Source organism: Engystomops pustulosus, unplaced genomic scaffold (assembly GCF_040894005.1).
Source record: "Engystomops pustulosus unplaced genomic scaffold, aEngPut4.maternal MAT_SCAFFOLD_124, whole genome shotgun sequence".
In the NCBI taxonomy this organism is placed as follows: Eukaryota; Metazoa; Chordata; class Amphibia; order Anura; family Leptodactylidae; genus Engystomops; species Engystomops pustulosus.
In genome coordinates, this window is record NW_027285005.1 from 254,606 (window position 1) to 267,223 (window position 12,618).

The window sequence follows — 12,618 nt, forward strand, 5'->3', positions numbered from 1 at the left end:
TATCCCTCACTACCTGTTTCCTTATTACTGACAGTAAAGAATTCTTTGATCGGACAAAAGGTGCCCGTGACAACGTAGAGAAGCTCCTGATTATCATAACGGATGGAGTATCACACAGGGACAGCACCACAGCAGAAGCTGCCACGCGTGAGGCTGACAGAATCGGGGTGCGGCGCTTCGCTATTCGGGTGGGTGTAAGTTTGACCTCTCAGTGTAGAGTTTTTGGGTTTTATAGTTATATCCTGAATTGTCTTCTCATGGACCTACAGGTGGGCAATGTCGCCACAAATTCCATGGCTTACAAGGAACTGGAGTCAATTGCCTCCCCGAAACCTGAAGATCATGTTTTCAAAGTTACAAATTTCTTGGCATTAAAAAGTTTACTTCAGACTTTAGAAGATAAAATCTTCAATATTGAAGGTAACAATTGTGAAACTCAGAAACCTCTACATCTTCCCATCACTTCTTCATTGCGTCATCCTCAGTCTGATCTCCTTTCTGTCCATTCCCCCATTGTAGATTTTATTGTTCTCCTAATCTCTCCGGGCCTAGGCCCTCACTCTCTTCCATCTTCTCATCAGTTGTCATTGCCTTCAGCTCCACATCTTCTGTGTTCACACAGTGGGGGTCACTTACTAAGGGCCCGATTCGCGTTTTTCCGACGTGTTACCCGAATATTTCCGATTTATGTCGATATCCCCTTAATTGCCCCGGGATTTTGGCACACGCGATCGGATTGTGGCGCATCGGCGCCGGCATGCACGCGATGGAAATGGGGGGCGTGGCCGAACGAAAACCCAACGAATTCGGAAAAACCGCCACATTTTTAAAAAAGTGTTGCGGAGCTTGCCCTTACCTTCACCAGGAATAGGCCGGTGAACTTGAGTGCGTTCTGATGCTCTTCAGCGCAGCAGCGCCACCTGGTGGATATCGGAGGAACTACCTTAATGAATCCCGGGCGGACCCGAATCCACCGCAGAGAACGCATTGCTGAATCGCGAATGGACCGGGTAAGTGTGTGGTCTCCTTAGGCCCCTATCAAGGGTTCCCCACTCTTTTTTGGAGTCTGATGACGGAGCCATAAAACTCAGCATCTTGTGAGCCTGTGTTTTTCACAGATTGAAGTCTCATAGACAGATCTATGGAAACCACTGCCCGAGCTCTTAGAAATGATTGTGTCCATGACCTACACCAACATTTGTGTTCTCCTCCACTGTCTCCTCATTTCTCTTCATCCCTCTGTTCTCAATGCTTGGTCTTCTCTTCTTTATTCCTCCTTTCACTCTTATTGCCAGGTCTACAAACCTGTGGAGATCGGTTTCAGATGGAAGTGTCTCAAGAAGGTTTCAGTGCCATCCTAACACTGGTGAGTCCTCTCTGCGGCCCGTGGGTCCAGGACGCTGTCCTTATGTTTGGGCACACAACTCCTAGACTTTATGTTCTTCACTTCACATGTGTTCAGAAGACACAACATGACCAGAGCCTCAGGTATCTCTGACTTCATGTTCACTAATAGCTGTTATGAATTCACAGTGATAATAGGTGAAGGGCTTCAGGAGACTCTGGTCCATTAGTCTTCCAGGTCCAGGCCTTGCTAGCAGCCACCTGATGGGAATGTGGCCATAGAATCACGTGGGAATGAATGATAGAAAAGAGCTTCCACTGACACGGATTTCTGTTCCTCAGGACGGGGCCATCCTGGGCTCCCCAGGTGCTTATAACTGGGCAGGAGGAGCTTATAGTTACAGGACTGGGCAGGACACGCCCACTTGGATAAGTACCCCTGAGGACGGAACTGACATGAAGAACTCCTACATGGGTGAGAGCCGGAGAAAGAGGCAAAATAATATAGAAGACTCTTCTTGTAACACAATCTAACCCTTCATGTGACGCAATGCTCCCGTCTCCCTAAAGGAAATGTAACGTAGGGATATAACTTCTGTGACGCAGCTCCCGGCACCGTGAATGCAGGGATGTTTAACAAGATTTTTCAAGAGGGGTCTCGGGCTCCTACACCCCCTCCCCCCAAAGCACTTGAGCTTCTTTTAAAGATAAAAGTGAATTTTATAAGTTAAACCCTCATAAAAACGTTCAAATCTCCGTGATAAATGGATAATGAAGTTACAGAATGTGAAACCATCCAGAATGTAGAATCCAGATAATCCACCATATAACATAAGGAAACACTGCGATCCGATACTGCATATCCCCCGTATAACCTATAGGGGCACATTTACTTACCTGGTCCGAGGAGTTGACAGAAAGTGCTCAGGTCCCCGGAGTTCACCTTCTTCTTCCATGTAAGTGCCTGGGCTTGGGTTTTAAAGTTAAATCCTGCCCTCAGTCCGAATCAGTCGGATCGCCCCCTGGCTGCCCCCGAATTTCTGTCGCATTAAATCCGATCACATGCAACACAATCCCAGCGCAGACACCTGTCAAAGCCGCGCAAATCCCAGAAACAGCGAACAGTCTGACGAAAGTGCGATCCATGACCCTTAGTAAATGAGACCCCGTATATTACCATCTAGATCATTAGATGAATATTATGATCTGTGAGATAATCCCTGTGATGTCCCCTAGAGCAAAGGCGCAAGAAAACAGAGACTTGGTAAATGTTTCGGGAACTCTGATGGATGTCATAGAATGGTAGCAATTTGGACAAGTTCTCTATTCTATGATCTGCCTGTAATGTGCATGACCAAGTAATGGAGGCTCCTCCTCTTATCCTCACCAGGTTACGCCTTGCAGCAAGTAAGTCAGGACTTGATTGCCATTGGAGCACCAAGATTTCAGCATCGGGGGAGGGTCCTCATCTACAGAAGAAGGCCACACTCTGTACTATGGAGTCATGCAGCCGCAATCACAGGACAGCAGGTGCAGGCGGAGGAGACGGGAGAGGCGGAGGAGACGTGAGAGGCAGGCCGAGGCGGGGGAGACGTGAGAGGCAGGCCGAGGCGGGGGAGACGTGAGAGGCAGGCCGAGGCGGGGGAGACGTGAGAGGCAGGCCGAGGCGGGGGAGACGTGAGAGGCAGGCCGAGGCGGGGGAGACGTGAGAGGCAGGCCGAGGAGGGGGAGACGTGAGAGGCAGGCCGAGGAGGGGGAGACGTGAGAGGCAGGCCGAGGAGGGGGAGACGGGAGAGGCAGGCCGAGGCGGGGGAGACGGGAGAGGCAGGCCGAGGCGGGGGAGACGGGAGAGGCAGGCCGAGGCGGGGGAGACGGGAGAGGCAGGCCGAGGCGGGGGAGACGGGAGAGGCAGGCCGAGGCGGGGGAGACGGGAGAGGCAGGCCGAGGCGGGGGAGACGGGAGAGGCAGGCCGAGGTCGGGGGAGACGGGAGAGGCAGGCCGAGGTCGGGGGAGACGGGAGAGGCAGGCCGAGGCGGGGGAGACGGGAGAGGCAGGCCGAGGCGGGGGAGACGGGAGAGGCAGGCCGAGGCGGGGGAGACGGGAGAGGCAGGCCGAGGCGGGGGAGACGGGAGAGGCAGGCCGAGGCGGGGGAGACGGGAGAGGCAGGCCGAGGCGGGGGAGACTGGAGAGGCAGGCCGAGGCGGGGGAGACGGGAGAGGCAGGCCGAGGCGGGGGAGACGGGAAAGGCGGAGGAGACGGCAGAGGCGGGCCGAGGCAGGGGAGACTGGAGAGGCAGGCCGAGGCAGGGGAGACGGGAAAGGCGGAGGAGACGGCAGAGGCGGGCCGAGGCAGGGGAGACTGGAGAGGCAGGCCGAGGAGGGGGAGACGGGAGAGGCAGGCCGAGGCAGGGGAGAGGGGAAAGGCGGAGGAGACGGCAGAGGCGGGCCGAGGCAGGGGAAACGGGAGAAGCAGGCCGAGGCAGGGGAGGCGGGAGAGGCAGGCCGAGGCAGGGGAGGCGGGAGAGGCAGGCCGAGGCGGGGGAGACGGGAGAGGCAGGCCGAGGCGGGGGAGACGGGAAAGGCGGAGGAGACGGCAGAGGCGGGCCGAGGCAGGGGAGACTGGAGAGGCAGGCCGAGGAGGGGGAGACGGGAGAGGCAGGCCGAGGCAGGGGAGAGGGGAAAGGCGGAGGAGACGGCAGAGGCGGGCCGAGGCAGGGGAAACGGGAGAAGCAGGCCGAGGCAGGGGAGGCGGGAGAGGCAGGCCGAGGCAGGGGAGGCGGGAGAGGCAGGCCGAGGCGGAGGAGACGTGAGAGGCAGGCCGAGGCGGAGGAGACGTGAGAGGCAGGCCGAGGCAGGGGAGACAGGAGAGGTGGAGGAGACAGCAGAGGCAGGCCGAGACGGGGGAGACGGCAGAGGCAGGCCGAGGCGGGGGAGACGGCAGAGGCAGGCCGAGGCGGGGGAGACGGCAGAGGCAGGCCGAGGCGGGGGAGACGGCAGAAGCAGGCCGAGGCGGGGGAGACGGCAGAAGCAGGCCGAGGCGGGGGAGACGGCAGAAGCAGGCCGAGGCGGGGGAGACGGCAGAAGCAGGCCGAGGCGGGGGAGACGGGAGAGGCGGAGGAGACGACAGAGACGGGCCAAGGCGCGGAGACAGGAGATGTGGAGGAGACGGCAGAGACGGGCCAAGGCGGAGGAGACGGAAGAGACGGGTCGAAGCGGAGGAGACGGAAGAGACGGGTCGAAGCGGGGGAGACGGAAGAGACGGGTCGAAGCGGGGGAGACGGAAGAGACGGGTCGAAGCGGGGGAGACGGAAGAGACGGGTCGAAGCGGGGGAGACGGAAGAGACGGGTCGAAGCGGGGGAGACGGAAGAGACGGGTCGAAGCGGGGGAGACGGAAGAGGCGGGCCGAGGCGGGGGAGACGGAAGAGGCAGGCCAAGGCGGGGGAGACGGAAGAGGCAGGCCAAGGCGGGGGAGACTGGAGAGGCAGGCCGAGGCGGGGGAGACTGGAGAGGCAGGCCGAGGCAGGGGAGACTGGAGAGGCAGGCCGAGGCAGGGGAAACGGTAGAGGCAGGCCGAGGCAGGGGAGACGGGAGAGGCAGGCCAAGGAGGAGGAGACGGGAGAGCCAGGTCGATAAGAGGAAACGGGCCAAGGCGGGGGAGACAGGAGAGGCAAGGTGGAGGAAACGGGCTTAAGCAAGGGGGGAAGATGGGAGAGGTGAGGTGGAGGAAATGGGCCGAGGTGATGGGAGAGGCAAGGCTGAGAGAGGTGGGGGGGGCAGGACAGGCTGGCCACAAGGAGAAGAAATGGGAGAGGCAGGCCAAGGCGGAGAAGACATGAGAGTCGGTAGAGACAGAGGAGAAGGGAGAGGCGGAGATGACGTTCAGAGTCGGAGCAGGGGGAAGAGAGAGGCAGGGAGATTGGAGAGGCAGGCTAAGGTGAGAGAAGACGTGAGAGTCAGGGGGAGACAAAGGAGAATGGAGAGGTGGGAGGAGGCGGAGAAGACGGGAGAGGCAAGTGAAGTCAGAGAAAACAGGAGAGGCAGAGGAGACGGGAGAAGCGGGGCAAGGAGATGAAAACAGTAAAGGAGACGGGTGAGATAGGGGAAACAAGAAATGCAGACAAAAGCAGAAGAGACAGGAGAGGCGGAGTAGACGGGAGTGTCGGGGCGAGGCAGTGGAGACAGGAGAGGCAGGGCGAGGCAGAGGAGACGGGAAAGGCAATGGAGACAGGAGAGGAGGGCGTCGGAGATGGGAGAGGCAGAGGTGACAGGACAGGCAGGCCAAGACGGAGGAGATGGGAGTGTCAAGGGGAAGCGGAAGTGATGGAAGAGGCGGGGCAAGGCGGAGGAACCAGGAGAAGCTGAGGAGACAGGAGAGTCAGGGGGAAGTGGAGGTGATAGAAGAGGTGTGGCGAGGTGGAGAAGACAGGAGAGGCATGGCGAGATGGAGGATACTGGAGAGGCAACAGATAACTCTTAAGCACCTTGTAAGTGTCACTTGTTTTTCCTTTCAGATAGGGTCGTATTTTGGTTCTGTACTCAATTTGCTCCATGTGAATTCTTCACGGTTTCTCCTTCTGGTTGGGGCTCCCACACATTTTTCTGCTGACGCTTCCGGTGGCCTTGTATATTTGTGCCCCATTAAAGAGGTAAGTCATTAAGTAACGTAGAAGAAGATAATGTGACCTGTGATATACAGATATCAAGTCCTAGGTTTCCTTCTTTAAAGGAAACCTACCATTTAGAATGGTAGGGGTAAGCTGTAAGTACCGAGCACCAGCTCAGGGTGAGCTGGTGCCGGTACTTACTTTCGTTAGTGTTATAAACCGCGGTATCGCGGTTTTAACACTTTTTAAGCTTTAGAGCAGAAGAGGCTTTGGCGCTACGCTATTTCTTATGTAGGCGCGCGCACGATCATGTGCACGCAGCGCTGAAGCCTCTTCTGCTCTAAAGTTTAAAAAGTGTTAAAACCGCGATATCGTGGTTTATAACACTAACGAAAGTAAGTACCAGCACCAGCTCATCCTGAGCTCACCCTGAGCTGGTGCTCGGTACTTACAGCTTACCCCTACCATTCTAAATGGTAGGTTTCCTTTAAAGACATCCAGTCTACGTGCAGGGTTCAGGCGCCCATTATAGATACAATCCTGTAATGGTCGGGATTAGAGATGCTGCTCCCCATATTACCCATGCAGCCACCAAGAAACACAAATGGTTGCCCTGGCTCCTGGGCTCTGAGGGGATTCCTGATGGAAGCATTATTTCCTTCATTTATTTCTTCATTTATTGTTTTCTCCTACCAGGGAATATCGACTAAGTAAAATGAAATTTTGCATGTCAAAAAATGGTAACAAAACTAAATAAAACCTCAGACAAATTCAGTAAAACATCCTCTGTGAGATCCCCATCTACAGTCATCAATTCCTACAACTTTCATAAACATAGAATAAGTTTGGAAGCCGCCGCTACCCGCGTGTCCCTCTCATCCATGAGCAGACTTGGCCTCCAGCTCAAACTCATCTTTGCCTTGTGTCTTAGGTGGTGGACTCTCATATCTCCTTCACATGTCCCTGGACGCTCCAGGGTGACAGCAGCCAGGCCGGGGGCCATTTTGGTTCTGCCATCTCAATCCTTCCGGACCTGACGGGAGATGGGGCTCCTGATCTGGCTGTGGGTGCCCCCTGTGAGGATAACAATCAAGGTGCTGTATACATCTTCTATGGGCACCAGGGCAGTTTCAAAGCCCCCTACGTACAGGTGAGTAAAGGCCGAGAGACCTGAGAGCCTTGTACCTCAGGTGGAGTGAGGTCAGTAGGTCTCACACATGGAGGAGCCCTGGTGAAGAAGACTTGTGTAGACCTTGATAAGTCTGCCTGTTATGGTCTCTCTTTCTTACGCAGCGGATACCTGGTCGTCACGTCAGTAGAAAGATCATGTACTTTGGGAGATCAGTGGCTGGTAATGTAGACATGACAGGGGACAACCTACCAGACCTACTTGTTGGCGGTGAAGGTCAAGCTATCATACTGAGGTAAGTACTTGTGTCTTATATTTTAGCTCTCCCAGTTCTTTCCCGCTTCTCATGTTCTGTTTAGTGTTAGGAAAGGGAATCATTATATCACAGAAGATAAAATGGGGGGATACAAACGGCCCTTTTAATGGGAATTTTCCATCATTACTGATCCACGGCACAGCTAAAAATCTAAAACCATCAGAGGTCCACAAAAGCCCATGAAGCCACTGTCTGCATCCAAGGATTTGGGAAGGAGGCTCAATTTGGGGTAATGAAGCATGGTTGGAAACCGCCATTTTGTTATGGGATAATCATCTGTTATCAAAGCTTCCACATACGGTGTGTACAGAAAGTATTCAGACCACTTTAAAGTTTTCCCTCTTTGCTTCATTGCAGTCAATTGGTAAGACCAAAATTCTTTTTGCTCATTAATGTACACTCTGCCAATTTGTTTAAAAAAGGCCACACCTGTCTATATAAGACCTTACAGCGCACAGTGCAGGTCACAGCACATGAGGATCATAAGGTCATAGGAACTGCCCAGGGAGCTCAGAGACAGAATTGTGGCAATGCACAGATCTGGCTAAGGTTACAAAAAAATTTCTGCAGCTCTCAAGGTTCCTAAGAGCACAGTGGCCTCCATAATCCTTAAATGGAAGAAGTTTGGGACAACCACAACTCTTCCTCGACCCGGCCATCCAGCCGAACTAAGCAATCGTGAGAGAAGAGCCATGGCGAGAGAGGTAAAGAAGAACCCCAAGATCCCGGAGGCTTAACTCCAGAGATGCAGGAGGGAGATGGGAGTCACCTATCACTGCAGCCTCCAGCAGTTGGGGCTTTATGGCAGAGTCTGGAGGCTTCTCCTCAGTCCAAGACATATGAAAGCCGCATACAGGGTGCAAAACACATGAAGACTATTAGAAGATTTTCTGGTCTAATAAAGCAAAGATTGGACTTTTTGGTGTTAATGTGTGGTATGTGTGAAGAAAATCCGGTGCCACTCATCACCTGCCAAATACAATCCCAGCAGAGACACATAATGGGGTAGCATCAGGCTATGGGGGGGCAGGACCACTGGGTGTAATGGAAGGAGAGATGAATGCGGCCAAGTAAAGAGAGATCCTGGATGAGAACCTCTTCCAGATGCTCTGGACCTCAAACTGGGCCGAACCTTCCAACAAGACAATGGAAGAGGGCGGAATACTCATCGCCAGGGGCAGAGTGCACATTACAGGGGGGCAGTGAGCACATTACTGGGGGGGCAGAGGGCACATTACTGGGGGACAGAGGGCACATTAACGGGGGGGTAGAGGGTACATTACTGGGGGCAGAGGGCACATTACTGGGGAGGCAGAGTGCACATTACTGGGGGGCAGAGTGCACATTACTGGGGGCAGAGTGCACATTACTGGGGGCAGAGTGCACATTACTGGGGGGCAGAGGGCACATTACTGGGGGGGCAGAGGGCACATTACTGGGGGGCAGAGAGCACATTACTGGGGAGGCAGAGGGCACATTACTGGGGGGCAGAAGGCATATTACTGGGGGGGCAGAAGGCACATTACAGGGGGGCAGAAGGCACATTACTGGGGGGAGCAGAGGGCACATTACTGGGGAGAAAGATGGCACATTACTGGGGGGCAGAGGGTACATTACTGGGGGGCAGAGGGCACATTACTGGGGGCAGAGGGCACATTACTGGGGGCAGAGGGCACATTACTTGGGGGGAAAGAGGGTGCATTACTGGGGGGCAGAGGGCACATTACTGGGGGGCAGAGGGAACATTACTAGGGGCAGAGGGCACATTACTGGGGGGACAGAGGATACATTACTGGGGGGCCAGAGGGTACATTACTGGGGGGCAGAGGGCACATTACTAGGGGGCAGAGGGAACATTACTGGGGGCAGAGTACACATTACTGGGGGAGTGCACATCAATGAGCAAAAATAATAATAATAAGTTTTTTGATCTTCCCAATTTCCTGCATGAAACAAAGAGTAAATATGTAAATGTTTCTGAATACATTGGATTGTTCTCCCCTCAGAATGGCTAAGAGCCATCGTAACATCTTCTTCCCAGGTCCCGTCCAGTCCTGGGTGTCCGGTTTTCAATGACGTTTGATCCTAGTGAGATTTCCCGCACTCTCTATGAATGTTCAGAGCATCACAGGCCCGGAGTGATGAGCACAATGACCGTGTGTTTTACCGTCCACATAAGAAGCCAAGGCATTTCTGGTGAGTGAACATAATAAAGCCTCATCATGAAGGCACCAAGGGTGGAGGACACATGATCCAGGGCCAGCCCGAGGTGTCCTGTGCGCCAAAACAAAAGGGTCACAGTCATGAGTCCACTTATCTACATTGCGGGATGTTTAGTACAGATCGTGGTGCTGGATGTGACAATGACGATCACCCCACTAATGGATCCGTACTTCCTGATATGATCTTCCTTTTGTCAGGTGTGAGCTTTGGTCAGTTGACGTACAACGTTCGTCTGGATGCTGGGCGTGCTAACACACGAGCCGTCTTCTCCAGCGCCGGCCGATCCTTCGAGCAATCATTGACACTACAAGAAGGGGACAACTGCCGGAATCACTCGATCGCTCTACCTGTAAGTTGCTCCTCAGCCTTGTAAATCCTTGTGCCATGAACATGTCACAGATCCAATGCTCTTTCCCACCAGGAGTGTGTAGATGACTCTTTGACTCCTCTTCAAGTTGCTCTAAATTATTCCGTGACTGGCAATCCTGTCCTGAGTCAGGATTCACAGACGAATCACATAGGAGAGGTGAGGGCGCCACAGCTAACCTTGACAGGTTTCCATAGGGGAAGCCACAATTAGGTAGTATCCATCTCTGGTGGCCAACAATCTCAGGTGACACTTTTTCTTTGTAGATCTTATTTGAAAAGAACTGCGGCGGTGACAGCGAATGTCAAGATGATCTGCGAGTGAATCTTACATTCAGCAAGTAAGGGGGGACCTAAGGTTTTAAGGGTTATAAAGGGTATGTGCCCCCTCAGCATTTCCTCAATCATCAAAGACTCATTCCAAGGCTCTATTGTCTCATATCCCACTGGTTTCAGTAAGAGAACCGTCTCCTTCCCTCGAGGGTAGCAAAATGAAGTGAAGAGGCACATCACTCAGTTTTTGGGGTGTACAAACATTGGACATTAAGCTGGTGGTGGGTTGCCCTCGATGAGCTAGCTGGACACACACGTGGGACGCTTAGCCTGGCAAATAAGGGGGGATGTATGTGAAACAGATCAATCCAGACACTAGAAAGATGAAAAGAAAACCTAAAGGATTAGATACAAGATAGAACAGGTGAAGTCAACTCTAAACAGACAAGCCAAATAGATCTAGATTGGGGCAGACTCATCTTGGATATTAAGGGTATCTTCATTTGTTAACCCAGCTAGTGGCTGGATGCGGCTTGCAGCTTTTTCCTGGTGGTCTTGGGAGTTTCCTGTTACAGTTTCTGTTCCTCTGGTGTCACGACAGTCTCACAAAGCTGGTGGTTGGATTATTTCATGATGTCAACGTAACCGTCGGAGTGAAGAACCTGGGGGACGATTCCTATAACACTCGTGTTCTTATTCCATTCCCCTTGGGCCTCTCTTATCGCAAGGTGACCCTTGCTGAGGTACGTCTAGTTCTCTTAGCTGGACTTTACCCAAGGAACTCTGACAGCGAGGACCAACTCCTTTTGTTGTTTTCTAGAGCAACAAGCGTGTGACAATCACATGTTCTACAGAAGAGAACCAGCGGGTGGTGAGCTGTGGAGTCAATAGACCTCTGCTGAGATCCAACACTACGGTAAGGAGAGCAGGATGTGAGGAGACACTAAGGCTTCCTTTATCAGAGGGCACAATAGGTAAAGGGTCTCCATGCTCTGCGTATCTGTGTATCTGTTAGATATTTTGGGCTTCCTACTACACGTTGTCCCACAAACCGAAAATGTAGTTTCCAGATATAACCCAGAAGTGTTCTCATCACTTCTCTATAATTCTCTAACATCTTCTAATTCACTGTCCAATCAGGCACAATAACATAACAAGATGATCTCCTAGTAATTTTCACTTATCTGCTCCAGAAGGTCACATAATCCGTCTGACCGGTGAGAGGAGGCCATACAATGACACACGTGGGAAAGCATTACAAGGGGCTCTCTCGCTTTGCTCACACTGATCCCATAACATCTCAATTTTTGCCTTCTTGCGCTGGTCATACAGCCCGATCCAGGTGGAGTTCAGGTGTTTTATGTAAGAAATAACTTAGGGGGCTCTGCAGCTTCTCCCTTCTAGGCAGAGCCAAGGTTCAGGATTTATATGGGACAGTGGGCATCAGGTTCTTATAGCTTTGCACCAGTTCATACCTGCAGAGCACACGCTCTTCCTCACATTTTCAACACAGATGCCCATGAACATCTTTTGTGGCTCTGTGTGTTGAATTTCGATCTTGAGAAGATTGTGAGCCCCATGGGGACGGATGTGACAAGCTCTGGGCAGCGTTACATAATCTGTGTGTGCTATATAAATAAAGGAATTATAATTTATAGTCATTTCTGTAGGTTCTTAGAGGGACCATGGCTGTGATGTCCGGTTGCATGGTATGATTCATAGTTGTGACAGGGTGGGGGTCAGCATTACATTATTCTGCATAAGCCCCAACAATGTGAGCGATGTGCGAGTTACTGCTTCGTCATCATCACTTCTGCTTCTTGTAGGTCGTCTTCCTGGTCAGTTTTCATGTAGCGCCAATGGCTGAGCTACAAACCATGTTGACGCTAACAGTGAGTGTAACCAGGTAAGAAACAACCACAATGGCACAGCAGAGCGCGCCCTGAAAAGGGCAGGCAGCTACAAATATTCAGTAGAATCACCCAATTCTAGGATATATACGGGGTGCCAATCCTAGAACAGCTTTATCCATAAATATCAGAGGATGAAGTAGAAGTTACACAACATGTTCAGATGTCTTAGCACCCATCACACGGTACAGCAGCATCCAAGCATCTTGGAAAGGGTTTGTGGGAAACCTTCAGGAACTTGGTTCCTCGAGGTCTTTTGGCTGCCAATCTGCATTGTATTGTCTTCCAGGTGGGGGTCTAAGGATCAGAGATGTGTGTGCGTGGGGTGACATTTCTCCTCTCTCCACAGTGATAACAGAGGACCTTCCAATCCACACATGACCTCCTCGGCTAGCGTTAGCGTGCTCTACTCATTCTATGTGACCGTTACCCGGTGAGCAAGTTGTGAGGTGA

The 12,618-nt window shown here is 52.7% G+C and overlaps 1 protein-coding gene across 6 annotated transcripts in view; it reads left to right on the forward strand.

The window, feature by feature from the left end:
* LOC140108394 (integrin alpha-M-like) overlaps nt 1-12,618 on the forward strand; it is a 70,281-nt gene that overhangs the window by 51,374 nt on the left and 6,289 nt on the right. For all 6 annotated transcript variants that reach the window (XR_011851051.1, XR_011851050.1, XR_011851049.1 and 3 more), the window contains exons 8-23: nt 35-188; nt 270-420; nt 1,296-1,366; nt 1,687-1,819; nt 2,735-2,874; nt 5,856-5,990; nt 6,880-7,098; nt 7,242-7,372; nt 9,435-9,589; nt 9,814-9,965; nt 10,038-10,142; nt 10,250-10,323; nt 10,857-10,998; nt 11,076-11,171; nt 12,082-12,161; nt 12,515-12,598. Coding sequence is in view for 1 of the 6 variants with exons in the window: in XM_072131707.1 (XP_071987808.1) it covers nt 35-188; nt 270-420; nt 1,296-1,366; nt 1,687-1,819; nt 2,735-2,874; nt 5,856-5,990; nt 6,880-7,098; nt 7,242-7,372; nt 9,435-9,589; nt 9,814-9,965; nt 10,038-10,142; nt 10,250-10,323; nt 10,857-10,998; nt 11,076-11,171; nt 12,082-12,161; nt 12,515-12,598 (2,022 nt within the window). In the remaining 5 variants the exon portion in view is untranslated. The remainder of the gene's footprint in view (nt 1-34; nt 189-269; nt 421-1,295; nt 1,367-1,686; nt 1,820-2,734; nt 2,875-5,855; nt 5,991-6,879; nt 7,099-7,241; nt 7,373-9,434; nt 9,590-9,813; nt 9,966-10,037; nt 10,143-10,249; nt 10,324-10,856; nt 10,999-11,075; nt 11,172-12,081; nt 12,162-12,514; nt 12,599-12,618) is intronic.